Source organism: Marmota marmota, unplaced genomic scaffold (genome assembly GCF_001458135.2).
Source record: "Marmota marmota marmota unplaced genomic scaffold, marMar, whole genome shotgun sequence".
NCBI classification, from domain to species: Eukaryota; Metazoa; Chordata; class Mammalia; order Rodentia; family Sciuridae; genus Marmota; species Marmota marmota.
Window position 1 is genome coordinate 14,416,758 of NW_026000153.1, and position 16,358 is coordinate 14,433,115.

At 37.9% G+C, this 16,358-nt stretch overlaps 1 protein-coding gene and 1 pseudogene across 2 annotated transcripts in view; both read right to left on the reverse strand.

Annotated features, from left to right (window-relative positions):
- Amph (amphiphysin) overlaps positions 1-16,358 on the reverse strand; it is a 216,667-nt gene that overhangs the window by 110,162 nt on the left and 90,147 nt on the right. For both annotated transcript variants that reach the window (XM_048786476.1, XM_048786475.1), the window contains exon 2: positions 9,653-9,733. In XM_048786476.1, coding sequence (XP_048642433.1) covers positions 9,653-9,733 — 81 coding nt within the window. The remainder of the gene's footprint in view (positions 1-9,652; positions 9,734-16,358) is intronic.
- Positions 11,952-16,358, reverse strand: part of LOC107146022 — a 93,924-nt pseudogene continuing 89,517 nt past the window's right edge.

Consider the following 16,358-nt stretch of genomic DNA (forward strand, 5'->3'; position numbering starts at 1 on the left):
TATCTAGAGTTCATTTATTCCTCCCATGCTCCCCTCCCTATCCCACAATAAGTCAGTCACCTTATATCAGAGAAAACATTCAGTATTTGTTTTTTGGAATTGGCTAACTCCATTTAGCATTATCCTCTCCAACTTCATCCATTTACCTGCAAATGCCATGATTTTTATTCTCTTTTATTGCTGAGTAATCTTCCATTGTATATATATGCCACATTTTTAAAATCCATTCATCTACTGAAGGACATCTAGGTTGGCTACACAGTTTAGCTATTGTGAATTATGCTGCGATAAACACTGATGTGACTGTGTCCCTGTAGTATGCTATTTTTAAGACCTTTGGGTATAGACCGAGGAGAAGAATAGCTGGGTCAAATGGTGGTTCCATTCCCAGATTTCCAAGGAGTCTCCATACTGCTTTCCATACTGGCTGCACCAATTTGCAGTCCCACCAGCAATGTATGAGTGTGCCTTTTTCCCCACATCCTCACCAACACTTATTGTTGTTTGTCTTCATAACAGCTGCCATTCTGATTGGAGTAAGATGATATCTTACCATAGTTTTGATTTGCATTTCTCTAATTGCTGGAGATGATGAACATTTTTTCATATATTTGTTGATTGATTGTATATCCTCTTCTGAGAAGTTTCTGTGCATGTCCTTGGCCCATTTATTGATTGGGTTATTTGGTTTTTTGGTGCTTAGCTTTTTGAGTTCTTTTTATACCCTAGAGATTAGTGCTCTATCTGATGTGTGTGTGTGTGGGGGGGGTAAAGATTTGCTCCCAAAATGTAGGCTCTCTATTCACCTCACAGATTGTTTCTTTTACTGAGAAGAAAGTTTTTAGTTTGAGTCCATCCCATTTATTGATTCTTGGTTTTAGTTCTTGTGCTATAGGAGTCTTATTAAGGAAGTTGGGGCCTAATCCCACCCGATGAAGATTAGGGCCTACTTTTTCTTCTGATAGATGCGGAGTCTCTGGTTTAATTCCTAGGTCCTTGATCCACTTTGAGTTGCGTTTTGTGCATGGTGAGAGATAGGGGTTTAATTTTGTTTTGTTGCATATGGATTTCCCAGCACAATTTGTTGAAGAGGCTATCTTTTCTCCAATACATGTTTTTGGTGCCTTTGTCTAATATGAGATAATTGTAATTTTGTGGGTTAGTCTCTGTGTCCTCTATTCTATACCATTGGTCTACCAGTCTGTTTTGGTGTCAGTACTATGCTGTTTGGTTACTATTGCTCTGTAGTATAGTTTAAGGTCTAGTATAGTGATGCCACCTGCTTCCCTCTTCCTGCTAAGGACTGCTTTGGCTATTCTGGGTCTCTTATTTTTCCAGATGGATTTCATGATTGCTTTTTCTGTTTCTATGAGGAATGCCATTGGGAAATTGATTGGAATTGATTAATAAACAAATATTCTTAATGGAATAATAACGTATGGGCACTACCACAGACAAGAAGTCAGATTTCCCTGTGTCAAAATAAATATGTGGACTCAGACATAATTTTATCAATTGCAAAATTTATTGCTGGAGAGATTTTTGGAGAAGTACAGATTTGGTAGAACATGTATCAGTTCTTACTTTAATATACTTCATTAAAGGAAAAGAAATTCTATCACCCACCCTATTTCACGCTGCTCTCTTTGTCCATAGACTACTCATTATTTGTGGTATATTTCACATGAGGCCATAGGTTTCCATAGAAAGATTTCCTTACACATTCTTTGCTAAAATATCACCAGAATACTGTTCCCTGGTTTTCCATGTCCATCAACAACCTTCATGGGTCTTCCTCCTGCATCCAAACATTTTCCTTTCCCTTCCTTTAACACCTTTCCCATTACATAAAGAACATAAAGGTAAACCTTATCTAATTAATACTCATAGTTTTCTGTTGAGTATACCTACCAACAGGCAATAAACTGAACATGAGGGCCACTTCACCCATTATACACTTAACAGCATACTGTTTATTGAATGTGATGGCTGCTGGTAAGTAGCATTGTAAATATTTTGATCACTGTGATTTTAAAGAGCCCTGTTATATCTGTATAAACATTATTTAAACTTATTATTTTTTCACCCTCCTCAGCCCTGAACAAATTATATTTCTTTTCTCAAATATATGACCTGGAACAATGTCCGTTTTAGTTAAAAGTACTAAAAATAGACAATAGAAAGATGCTCTATAATAACAAACCTGTAATTTGTACCAGAGCTGCTCTGGCAGGAATGAACCCTCTTCCCAGTGCTGAGAATACTACTGATTTCCGTCAGTGGCCACTGTAGAACAGGGATAATTGGAGTCCAAGCTGTGAAATTAACTGCTATACTTCTAATAAGAATTTCCCGATAAAGCAGAGGGGAAACTAGTTACAAAAGATCTGCTTGGGATCTCTAGGATCACTGCACAAGGTAAAGACAATACAAACCTCAGATGAGATCTCATACTTCAAAAACACAAGAAAAATGTTTAATCCTTCAAGGGCAAATGCAAACACACCATACATCTTTAACTGATAGCTGTCATGCCAGCAAAGTCTAAAAGGCAGATTGCCCCCTAAGTTCACCAACTATATTAACTACTTACTACCTTTATTTTAAGACATTAATAATGCTTATCAATTGTTATAAGTATATATGTAATAATGCTCACATGTTTCATATAGAACAGCCCCTGGATCAATTTCATCCCACAGACATGGATTTTTTTTTATAATCCTCATTATAAAATTGAATTAGGTAACAATATTTAATAACGATATTTCCACTGACACAGAGCCAGATTTATTGGAAGTAGGGGGAAAGCTCTCTGAGGCACAGAAGTGAGGGCAGACCAGTAAGCAAAGGGGACTGTCAGCTGGGGCACTGAGTGAATGTGGATTCTTGGCCAGCAGTCCTCAGGAGTGGAGGGAGGAGACAGCACAGTGGATATGAGTCAGTCACAGCTAGAAGCAGGGGAAACTCTCCACTGGAGTAACACAGCAGATGGGGAGATGGCTCACATGGTCAGAAGACTGGTTACATAAACTGGTAAATACACCATTAAATACATATATCAAAAGCAATGGAAACCAACTTTCTTACTCTGAAAGAAGGAGATGTGAATATAGGAAGGGGGTCAATTAAAATAAAGCAGGAGATACTGAATGGCAACTTGAGGTGTCATGGTTTCAGACAGAATTAGGAAGTGTTCCCTCCTCTTTCCCAAAATAGTATGTGTAATATTGGTATTAATTTTTAAATGTGAGCATTTTCCAGTGAAACCATCTAAGTCTGGAGAACTCTTTTTCAGGTTTTAGATTACAAATCATTTATAGGACTATTACAGGACTATTCAGATTGTCTATTTCATCTTTCAAGCTTTGTTACTTGGTGGTTGTAGAGCTATTGGTCTTTTGTGGTTGTAAAGAGTGTAAAGTACAAGTTGATGGTATTATTTCATTATTAACCTTTAAATGGCTGAGGATCTAAAGTGATACCTTTGTTTTACTTCTAATACTGGTAATTTGTATCCTTTAGTTATTGTCAGTCTTGCCTACAAGTTTCTCTATTTTTGTTGTTGTTTTTGTTGCATTTTTCTCTCTCATTTTCCTGTTTTTAGAGCTATTGATTTTTGCCCTTATATTTTTATTTCCTTCATTTTTCCTGTTTGGTTAAGTTTATTTTGCACTTCTTTTTATGTTTCTTGAGGCCGAGACCACATAATTGGTATAAGACCTTCCCTGTTTCTGATGCACATATTTAATGCAACCAAATTTTCCTCTGTTCTGGCTTTAACTGCTTGTAAAAAATATGTTTTCATTTTCAAGGCCATATGTTTGGTGCACTTACCTAGTTCCCCAAATAAACAGGATCCTACTTCTAGATTTCTAATATTTTCTATATTCTCCCCCTATTAAACCATAGGATGTAGAAAGAGTCTCATTAAACCCAGTGAGGTGTCATTGGGTCATCATTCGAATTGACAAGGCATCCAGCTTCCAGCATGACAAGCAGGGGAGGAAGAGAACTCTGATACTGTACCCCAAATCACACCTATTAAAGATCAGATGCTCTTAGTGGATTTGATCTATATATATTGTGAATAATCCACAGCATGACCACCAACCAAATCCTTATGCATATTTTGTCTTAAAGGTACTAAAAATAGATGTCAAACATAGAATTTTCAAGTACCAATCAGGAAAAAACTTGAAAAATTTGTATGAGTTAGTGCAATGACTGCACTGAGTCCTTGGTGTATTTTCCCAGGACCAGTATCATGGGCATCACGTGAGAATTTGTCAGACACACAGATTCTCAGGGCTCACCCCAGACCTACTGAATTAGGAACTCTGGGAGAGGAGCAGGAATGTGTCCTGCACCGGATGTGCTTTCAGGATGATTCTGAGCCAATTCCAGTCTGATAAACACTGCTCTGGTGGACACAAAATCCAATCTCTGAGCTTGAAACTTAGAACCCAAGTTTAGTAACCTGACAGGAAGATCTGCAGGCTGAGTGAGGTTCTTCATGCTGTCATTTAAAATTAGACCATTATTCAAAACAGACCTGATGGAGCCACATAAAAGGTGAATGTATCAACCTATTCACATCCTGGTTATCTGTCATTTTTAAAAAGTGTTTGAAGGCATTTGCTAAGTATTTGCAAATTGAAAACATATGCACAGAATACGTATAATTTACCATAAATTTAAAAAACTATCATAAGTTAATGTACTATGGTAGTATACTATTTATTTACATGCTCTTAAAAATCTTTTATTCTGAAGGTTTTAAAAATTTTAATCATAAATATATGGTTCTAAATAACTCTCATAAAACTCTCTCCAAAAATAACACAGTATGCATCTCTTTGATCCCCGATATAAAAATATACTCTAGGAACGCACTCAAAATTATAATTATTGCTGTTAGTCAATTTTAGAAACGATTTGTTAAACTTCCATGAAAAGCACTGGGTCCTATGAAGATAAGAAAATGAAAACAACAAGACAAGCTGCCTGTCCCAGGAGGATCAACTCAAGAGTAAGGAGAAGATCTGACCCAGCCTTCAATCACTGTAGCAGCCTAATAACTTTAGTCACTGGTTCTGAATTCTCACAGGTTGAGAGGATGCCAAGGTCACAACATTTCCTAGTTTGTATAGGTTGAGCATTCCTATTCCAAACATCCAAAATCTGAAATGCTCTGAAATCTGAAACTTTTTGAGTAATGATATAATACTCAAAAAATTTTTAAATTTAGGTGCATTTTGGATTTTGGATTAAATTTTCAGATTAATGATGCTCAAATGGTAATGTATAATTAATACCACAAAATACAAAAATCTCTGAAAGATGGTCCCAAACATTTTGGATAAGGAACACTCAACTTGTAAGAAACCAAAGTCAGGCCATTGCTTAGGAGGGGGCACAGAGAGAAACAGCAGGACAATACTAATCTACTGTTTCAAAAATGAAATGGAAAGCTACTGATACAGGAAAAGGAGAATCAAGTCCTGATCTTAGGCCCAGTCTGAATTAGGGTGCTCACATCCACACCGACTATGATGCGATCCAATATTTGGTTATCTGAGCCCAGGCAGTCCATGATGTATTTTGTTATTGTAATTAGCACACCTGCCCAAACCGTGGCATCTTCCTGGGCAAGTTCATTGACAGGAAGGAAAGAGAAGCCAACAGCCTTCCTTCCCTTGTAAAACCTTTTCCCTGTTCACTAACAGATCATTGGCAGGCAGCAAGATGCACTGACAGTAGCTGGTGTTCACACAAATCAAATTTGCTACTTATCAGCAGCTCTGATAAGAGGTAAAATGGAATAAAAATGCCTCTGGGGAGGAAGCACTAAAATCAGATTTGTTTTCTTCCTTGTGGATTTTTATAATCCATGCTTTCCATAGCTCTCATCATGGAAAATTTTGAATTCTTTATAGAGGAGTTCACTCTGCTTTCCTTTGTTAAACCCTCCCTTTCCCCCTGCCTCACTCTCCTAATTAATTATTTACAATATCTGGGCCACAAAATCTATGACAATGCAAGTCCAATGGACCACCAGGGTGGTCTGTGCAGACTCTTCACCCACCCTCTCACTCTCACACAAGCCATCTTTTAGAAAAACAGGTCTGGGATCAGAAAGAAAGTTTAAGGTTAGAATTTAAAAAAAAAAGGCAAGCTCCTCATCAGAGTTGAAATATAGGCCTTTCTGCCACCTTCATTACCAACATAAGCATGCAAGCAATATACCAGAAATTGCAAGATCCCTTATGATTTTATAAAAGGGAATTTAAAAGCAAGATCACCAAGTCCCAAAATGTTTGAATACTTTCTAAAACATTCTGGAATGGTTTACTTTTAATTAAACACTAGTGGACTGTGGTCAGATGACTATAATATAATGCACAAACTCAAATATGCTTCAATTCATACTGGTAATAATATCTTTTGAGATTTAGAAAAAATAAATATTCATCAAATGTGGAATCTAAATTTCCTGCATTAGCTAATACCTTTAAAGTATAGATCCTTGAGATAATGCCATTGGTACTTTGGATAACGAGTCACCATATTAACATTTATGAATGGCATTAACACTAAGAATAATAGATGTTGTAGAGGTAATTACAATCTTGAAAGATCTTTCTTCCTAAGTTCATGTTGTACATAAGCACCACACATTTTCAGCATAGGCAACAGATGTAAATTGGTCACGAAAACATATTGCAGGTAATTTTTTTTCTCTTCATAAAAAATAAAAATTTCAGGCTTCAGCTATATTTCTCAACGTTTGTTTCCACTGAAAATTAATAAATCCCTCTCCTCTCCTTCCACCTTCTTCCTTTCCTTTCTCCTTCTCTTCTTCTAACATATAAATGTAACACACGCTCTCTCTTCACTCCTCTACAATGACTATAAACTTACCCTCTGATTAACAACAACAACAATTAAAAACCACCAAAATCAGGATGTAGAAATGTAAGATATTTTTCATGCAAAAATATCTTCCAAGTGAACCAAAGGGGGCCATGAGTCTTCTTGAGAAATAACACTTTTCACGTTTCCAGTTTATTTCCTTCACTCTTATAAAATAGAATTGCTTGTTTAAATTTCCCCAAATTTTTAATTTTTACCCAGGTTTTAAAATCTGCTAAAATTCTTGAGAGAACTAAGGTATAGCTTCCAAGAGTGATTTTATGCAATTTGCCCCATAACATTTGAAAAATGTATATAGTGATAGGAATAGATGGTAGAATGGCCCTATAAAGCCACCCATGCTGCTCTCCTGGTGGCACAGATCATTTAACCAATATAACTGATGGTTTAATCAATCTAACTTTTCTCTAGTACTTTAGACAAAAACAATCCTTATCTGGTTCAGTCAGGAAAGTCAAAAAATAGCAATAAAAATCCATTAAAATCAGAAAATTCAAACTGCTTCCTAGACATGAATGTATTACTGAACTGATATTTCCCAAATTAGCCTTCTGGGATGTCAACTGTCTCAAAATGTCATTAAAATGACAAAGAAAAAAATGCTAGGGCAAAGAACTAATTAACTCCATAGGGATACATCAGACCTGAAGTCTAGGTTTCAAACAGTAGATTATCAATAGTTAAGCAGGGAAAACTATAAACAGAGTCACTTCTTCAATATAAACCCAATCTTTTAAAGCAGACATTTGGGATTGCCCTGCAAAGCAATGGGGTATTAATTGACAGGTTTTCCTGCAGTCCAAGACAAAGATCTGTATGAGTGATACCGGGTGAGAGTTCACCGAAGAGGGCAGAAATTGATGCACAGATGGTTCTCCTTGGGAAGACTAGGAGACAACTAATTCTATGGGCCTACATCTAACATACCTCTAAGAATTCTCTTTTCCACCTCCATCAGTCCATAGGTGTCTATAATATTCAGTAATTTGGATGTGATCAATTGTTCCTGATCCTCTTTTTTTTTACAACTTTCCCCCTTTCTTTTCTAATTTTTAGATAGAATAATATCCCTACTCTGTTGAGTACTTACCTGCTGAGACATTCAGAAATGTGTTCTAGCAGATCTACATGGTCTACATGGTCCTACTGATCTACATGATCCTACACATGCTGGATTTTATAACACCTCTCAGTGAGGAAAAGAAATAGCATGTGTCCAGTGAGAAAAACAACAGAAACACAGATACATATAGGGAAGAAAGGAACCTCTAAGATCAGGGATTTTTATGCAGGAACAAAGGAGGCAAAATAAAAATTGATGATTTTTCCATTACTGTTGTCATCCAACGGCCATAATTTTCTTTGTGAACACTGGTAACTCCAATAACAGCAGGAAATTAGTCCATGTTCTTACATTGGCCCTCTGTCCCCATTTTCCAGAATCTATGGGCCCTGCCTTCTTCCTACCCTGCTTCTAGTATGAAACCTAAACCCCAGAAAGTTTCAAACATCAATCCAGATCAAACATCCCTCTAAAAAGTGATATATTAGCCAATTCTCAATTGACCAAGTATTGTCAATCAAAACAGGTCATTTGAAAAGTAGTTTGTAGTTTTCCATATACGTTAAACACATACCTGTCCATAAAAGGAGCAAATATCACACACACACACACACACACACACACACACACAAACACACACACACACACAGTCTGAACCTTTGTTTTTCATTATCACCTCATCTAAGGAATCTTCTTAGACATTTTTCTTAGTTATACACCCCATGAAATTTTAATAACATAGATGTACTATGTATTTATGTATCTAATGTATGCTTATCTATTTTAAGCATTAAAAGAGTGAGACCTTTCTTGGACCCACCAAGAACCAAGTTCCATCCATTGTGAGAAGTGTAGTCCCTCACAATAATGCATGATGTTGAAGCATGCAACAATTGAAATCATTTTGCCAGAAATATTTACTGCCTCTCTAATATTGGGTGGAATAGAAATGATCAAAACAACATCTTTCCTTTAGATCAGTCACTTGGGACGGAAGAGGTCCAGGACAGCAAAATCTTTGTCTCCTGGTGTTCCAAGTCCCAAAACTCCCTCCCTTTCTCCAGTGCTTGCTCCCTTGTCTTCTACAAAAGAGTCTCCACAATGAACAAGTTAATTCCAACCCCATTGTTCTTTCTCTATTTCAATTTTTTTTAAATTTTAAATTGTATTAGTCCATCTTCCGCTATCAATAAAACAAGACAATAGACTTGATGAGTTATAAAGAAGTTTATTTTGGCTCATGGTTCTGAAGGCACATGGTTGAGGGCCGACATCTGGAGATGGCCTCTTTGCTGACAGTCCTGAGGCAGAGCAAAGCTTCACATGGCAAGAGACAGGGAATGTGTGTGTGTGTGTGTGTCTGTCTGTCTGTCTGTCTGTCTTCTGGTCTCTGTCTCTTCTTTTTATAAAGGCCCTATGATGCAGACTTGGGACTCCACCCTGATGACCTTATCTAATCCTAATCACCTCCCAGAGATTCCCCCTAACACTATAGTAGGGCTGTTTCCACCCCCTAAACACCTCACTATGGAAATTAAATCTCAACACATGAACCTTGGTGAGCCCTAAGTCCTATCCAAACCATAGCATGTGCTAACATACATACACTGTTAAAACCATCTCCCACTCCAGAAATGAGATTAACGGACTCACCTCTTGCCGTTTGAAGTTCTGGACATATTCTTCAAACTGTTCGTCTTTTGTCTCATCAGCTTTCCCCAGTTTCTGGAGGACCTATTGTGAATAAAGCAAAATGTTTTGGTACAGTGATATTTTCAGAGGAAGCTGTGTTTTCAGTGAACAGGCTGAACAAAGCTGCTGCCTTGCTGTAAGGAGTCTGAGGAGAATCCTCCCTCAGCACTGTTAGTTTTCCTGTTCTGAAAGCATTTGGCTTGGTGACTTTGTAGTTGAACAGACATGGATTTTAATCACAGATCCACCACTCACAAGCTGTGTGATTTTGTACAATGGTCATGCTACATTGCATTTTTTTAAATTATATATCTGTTTCCTCCAGGAGGCTGCGCATGACTTAAAGAGAGAAGCAATGCCTTTCTTGTTTATTGGCCCAAAGCATCTGACACAAAGCTTAATACATAATATGTATTCAATTATTTGTTAATCAACGAAGCAAAGCTGTTTGACTGAAGTATTCTTCTATTTCCTAGGGATGGTATGAAGTTCTCCCCAGGTATATTCTGATGCTCCCCTCAATTCAATAAATACTCGGTCATGGGACACACAGGCTCCATGCTAAACACTGGTCATCGAGAAATACAAAGACAAATAAGAAAGGCCCTAGCACTGACCCTAAAAAAAATGTGTATGTAGTGGAATAGACAAGGCACATCCATAAATAAGAGATTAAAGATGATGTATTAATAGCCATATGAACAGTTGCATAGTGTAATTAGCAATCCATAGTCCTTGGAGTTGATGTCTTTAGGGAATGCTTTCTAGAAGTTATTTACATTGTGCTGAGAAATTTGACAGAGCTCTTTCCAGCCAAGGAAGTGGCCCAAGGGAAAATCACAGCAAAAAACATTACATATCATGAGCCTGGGCATGAATAGTCCTGCTTGCCTAAAGCACAGTACAGGGTACCAGGAAAAGCAGAAAGTCTCTTGAGGACAGAGCAGAAGGATCCAGACCATCATGATTGGGTTCACTGTTCAATCCTGAATATTCCCTCATCTTGTACCCAAAATATCAACTAACTCAAGAAAATAAAACTGTAACCATTGCCCCCATGGCATTAACTTTTAATGATAAAAAAAATAAATTTAAAAATAAATAAATGAGCATTAAAATATATAATGATATAAACCACATCCTTGACTAGGTTTTGCAACAGATTATGCTACTATTTCCCAAAATTGAACCCAGAGCCTTATGCGAACTGAGAAATATTGAAGTGGCCTTTTAAAGAAAGGACAGAATGAGAATGTCATCTAAAACTCAGAAAAGTCATCTAAAACTCAGGAAGTCATCTAAAACAGTGATCTCTGGTGGTTCTTCAGGGCTATGCTTACACGTAGTTTGCACTTTCAATTGGCTTCCACTGGACCATGCTGTTTCACAACTCCACAAGGATGGAAGTTGACTTGAAGAATTTGATCCAGCAGAAAGGCAAATATTTCTATCCAGGGGATAAGATTCCAAAGGTGATGGTTTATGTCATTGACTAGTTTTGTATCTAACCTGGCAATCATATTCTAAAATTCCTTTATTAAATAGCCTGTAAGTAGCTCCTCAGTATGCTTTGAACAAGTTTAAACATCTTACTGGAGACCGCATTAATTAATGAACTGAATAAAATCTTCAATCTAGTTTATATTTTTTTTTTCATATGCTAGTAGATTTTTATTCCAACTTGGGGAAGTCTACATTGGACCTACCATTTCAACTTCACTCTCATTAATAGGAAAAAGTTCTCCCTAAATGAAGTGACTCATTCAAGAACTTCAACTGTGAACTTTTAATAAATCAAAGGTGGATCCTGGCCTTCTTTCTGGCTATAATCCCTCCACCTGGAAGCCAGCTGCTGCTTCAACTCTATGCTCACCAGGCCAGTCTCTTTTCCTAGAGGATGTCTAGGGCCATGCAAGGGTCTCCCTCTGCTTGCTGCCTCTTTAGGAAATTCATCTGCTTTGAATTGTGCCTGGCATCCTCCAAGGCTGTAGTTAGAGTCAGCTGGAACACAGGGAATACCTTTTGGTGCTAAAGCCAAGATCACTTGGGATGTGCCAAATAACCCATCACATACTAGCCCACCATTTTCTATGTTGAATGGGCTATCACAGGATCCTGGAAAGGGATATGAATAATGATTTCCTAAAAATATAACCTTCTCTCCCAAGTGCTGGAGGTTTGTCTCTGCCAAAGCAAATGGGTTAAGTGGTCTTGGATACATCAACCACGAGAACAACTGGGTCAAGCAATGTTACGACATCTGATTCCAAGGCAGACATTTTCTAGGGGTCATCAAGGCTGGAATTCAAAGAATCCAGGGTTCTTTTAATCACTGAGGTTTATGACTCTTACTGTTCCTATCATTTATTTCATATTTTTAGAGTTGAAACACATCTCCATATTTATTCCTTAAGTGCTTATTCCTCACCCCTAGCTCATTGCCTGTTTGGTTCTTATTCTCCTTCTGCAGGGGCTGCACCATGGACCTGCAGGAGAAATGTTTCTTCAGTCTTTTCCACCTGGAGGGCAAATTGTCACTAAAGTCTCAAGCACAGCTGTCCCTTGTAGAGCAGTCAAGCCTGGGGAGGTGTTGCTTCTCATCCTAACTCAAACTGGTTGGAGCTGCTAGCTCTGGGCCAGGATTAGGAATTCTTAGATTTTCTCTCCTTTTTGGTCCTGGAGGCCATGATGCTGAAAAAGAGCCCAGGAGCCAGAGTTTGAAGATAAATGGCCAAGAAAAGCAGAAAGTCAGCCAGGATCACATCTTTCTTCTTCTTCCCCACAGCAGCAACAACATCTTTGGCCACCTCTACAGGGCTTTCATCCCTGAGCTGTGTTCTTGTTAATAGCTCCGTATCTGGACCCATCAGTGGTAATGGCATTTGCAAAGAGGTTGGTATAGATGTAGCCAAGGCTGATTACAGTCACCTGAATCTCATCCTGTTCCATCTCAGCATGCAGACAGTCAAAGAAGGCCTGGGTTGCATGCTTGGAGGCTCCATATGCTGATTGAAAAGAAATGCTGATTTTGCCCTAATGGTGATGATGTGGCCTTGCCTCCTCTTGATCTTGGAGGGCAGGAGTGCTTTTGTTAGAGCAATAGGGCCAAAGCAATTTGTCTCCATGACTCTCTTCAACATCCACTGTGGTGTCTGTAATGGTAGCTGATCCCAGCATTGTTGATGAGTATGTCTACATAGCCAAAGCACTGCAGGATCTTAGCTGCCACAGCCACAATAGTCCCAGTGTCTGTAGGGTCGAAGGTCACTGCGTAAGGCTTGTGCACCTGCCCCTGGGAGGTAATAAAAGCAGTGAGCTCTCTAGTGAGTTCTTTGGGGGCCTCTACATTCTGGCCACAGAGCACCAGCTTAGCTCCATGGAAGGCTCTGGCACACTCTGGTTGCTGGAGAGCCTACAGTCTTTCGATTTTATGCTCTGGCCTTGGAAGGGACATCAACTCAGAGATCTACTTTATATTAATTTAGTCTTTAACTTAAAAAAAAAATGATCCTTTAAAAACAAATTCAAGGGGCTGGGATCATGGCTCAGTGGTAGAGTGCTTGCCTCACACGTGTGAGGCACTGGGTTCAATTCTCAGCATAAATAAATGAATAAAATAAAGGTCCATCAACAACCACACACACAAAAAAGATTAAAAAAACAGGTTCAACTTAGAAGTGTTACATGAAAAACTTTAAGAGGCAAAAGTTTAAAGCCTATAATAGGTTACAATTAAATAAACAAAATGGTGATTTGTTGGGTAATAAAAATTGAAGTAGAATTTCAGGGTCTCTCCATACCAGCTTTAGCTCTCATTTTCTGCCTTGTTGGTGAGCACCTTGGACAATGAGACCTCAGCAACCTAGAGGCCTCACTGAGGTCAGGCATGCAGGCCACTGTTCAGAGCACCTTACCTTAAGAGGAGTCCCCAGTTTGATTTTTGGCCCCTCCCCCACCTCCAGCTAAGGAGCTGCCCCCTTAGGAGCCTGGACTTTGGCCACTATCTCCTTTTTGTTTAGTGAAGCAGCACCATTCTTGTCCTTTTTTTTTTTTTTTTTTTTCAGTAACAGGGATTGAACTCAGGGGCACTTAACCTCTGAGCCACATCCCCAGTCTCACTGAGTTGCTTAGGGCCTTGCTAAGTTGCTGAGGTTGGCTTTGAACTTGTGATCCTCCTGCCTCAGCCTCCTGAGCCAATGGGATTACAGGTGCTCACCACTGCATCCGGCTCAATTTTTTAAATTTGTTTTTAGATATAGATGACAGTAGAGTATACACTGGCATATTCCACATACATTAAATATAACTTATTCTACTTAGGATTCCATTCTTGATGTCGTACATGCTGTGGAGTTCCACTGGTGGTGTATTTATATTTGAACATAGGAAACTTATGACTAATTTATTGAACTTGTACTATTATTTTGTTACTATTATTGTGACAAAGATAAGCAAAGAAAAATTTCATAGTCCACACTTGCAAGAGAAATAAAAATCAATGACTAGGGATTCTTGGCCTCCAATAAACCTCCCTATTTTCATTCTAAGAATAATAACTCTAAAAAAGGAGAATCTGGCTTTATTGTGCCATTGTTCTATCTGCCTTTTTTTAAAAAAAATGCTTTATTTTAACCTATGTCTACCAAACCACCTTCTACCATCCCCCCACACACATATTCCCCCACACAAAACTAAAGGTAATAGGAGAAAGGCACCTAGCATTTATCACATAGTTTTTACCCCTAGTTCTCAAAGTCCACTAATTCATACATGTTAGGATACTCAAGATGGTGTAAGTCACTGAGAAGCAGCAATTCCTCATCTGACAGCAGCAGTTCAAGGCCAAGGAAGATTGCAAACCTCTTCTGAGCAAGAAGTAGCAATCAAAATCTCAGTTCTACAAATTCATAGAGAGTGAATGGGTGCTGCTATCTCAGGGAGTGGGAGCACAAAGCTACAGATGTTTACTGAAATGCAGAAGATGATTTACACACTCTTTGGTCCTCAAAAACTTTCTATATGGTACCTATTTTATCCATGTGACAGCAGAGGAAATAGGTTCACCCGGTTGGTTAGTGATCTATTAGAGACCCCCAGGAAATTTCCCGTTCTGAGTTCTGATGCCTCTGTCACCACTATGAATAGACTTTACCCTCTTATGGGAAGCACACAGATAGACACATCATAAACATATTCTCATCTTCTCATTAAAGGACTTGAAGCCTACTGTACCCTGAGAAAAGCAGAGCTTTCAGGCTGCATAACTACAATAGTGGAAGGACCATTCACAGATCCCAACTTAAAGTCCTCCATTTAGATTTCAAATCGTGGTCCCTCACTTTTCATGTTTCTAAAAATTTACAGTATAAATAAAATAGCCAAACAACCACAAACACTGATCTTAGGTGTAAAGAGAGATAAAAGAATAATAACTAGATGATGTCATTGGCCCACATTTTCTCCTCTAAGGAAAATAATAAGGTATACAGAACTCTAGAGTTAAAGCACACTGCAAATTTTTGTTGTTGTTGTTGTTCCTTTTAGATACACATGACAGTATGTTTTGACATATATTTACAAACATGGAGTATATCTTATTCTAATTAGGATCCCAGCCTTGTGGTTGTACATGATGTGGAGATTCACTGTGGTGTATTCATATATGTACACAGAAAAGTTACGTTTGATCCATTCCACAGTCTTCCCTATTCCTATCCTCCTCTATTCCCGTTATTCCCCTTGGTCTAAGCACACTGCATCTTGAGGCCAGTTGCCTTTGACAGCAGAAGCCACAGAGGAGATGGGAAAGTCATGGGACAGAGGGAAGAAGGGATCTGGCCTTTACTAGGAACCTTTTAAATGCCAGCAGTTACATCACCAAATTTCATTTCAGCTGATTCCCACAACAGCTTGTCATCCCTAAGTTAGAGTTGAAGGAACTCAGACTCAGAGGAGGGACAACCTGCTCAAAACCATTCACTTTGCTATTATCAAAATCCATATTTGATCACATTCTTCCACCCATTCCCCATATCGTCCTCTGCACAGAGAGCAAATCCTCCTAACACAATCCTGAAATATCCTGGCTCATATGTTTTTCCCACCTAGATTCGAGTTATAATGTTATTAATAAGCCTAAGTATGAATTTATTTAACCAGTGTCCATATAGACCAGTCTAAAAAGCACACTATTTTAGAAAAAGAATTACTCTAATATGTAGAAAATGGTGGTTTTACTCTATTCTAAAAATAATTGTTCATAAAATATACTATTTCTTTTTTCCCAATCAATAATAAATGAAGATATGGTTTAAAATAAAATACTATAGACTTACACATACATTAAAAAGTAGTCAGAATTACTCAATTTCATTGCACAAACCAATATCGTATATAGATAACAGGAGAGGTATCTTATTCTTCAGTGCAAATTTATTTTACAAAAGCTAGAGGGATCTACTAATATAAATATAAAAAGGGAATATAATCATTGTACCAAATAATAATCTCCTGTTACTTGTATAAGAGTCCCTTTAAAAGATGGAAAAAAATACACTGCATTTTTAAAAGAATTGGGCATTGCCACTAGGAAAGAATTGAGAGGCATAAGAAAAATAAAATTATATATATATATATATATATATATATATATATATATATATATATA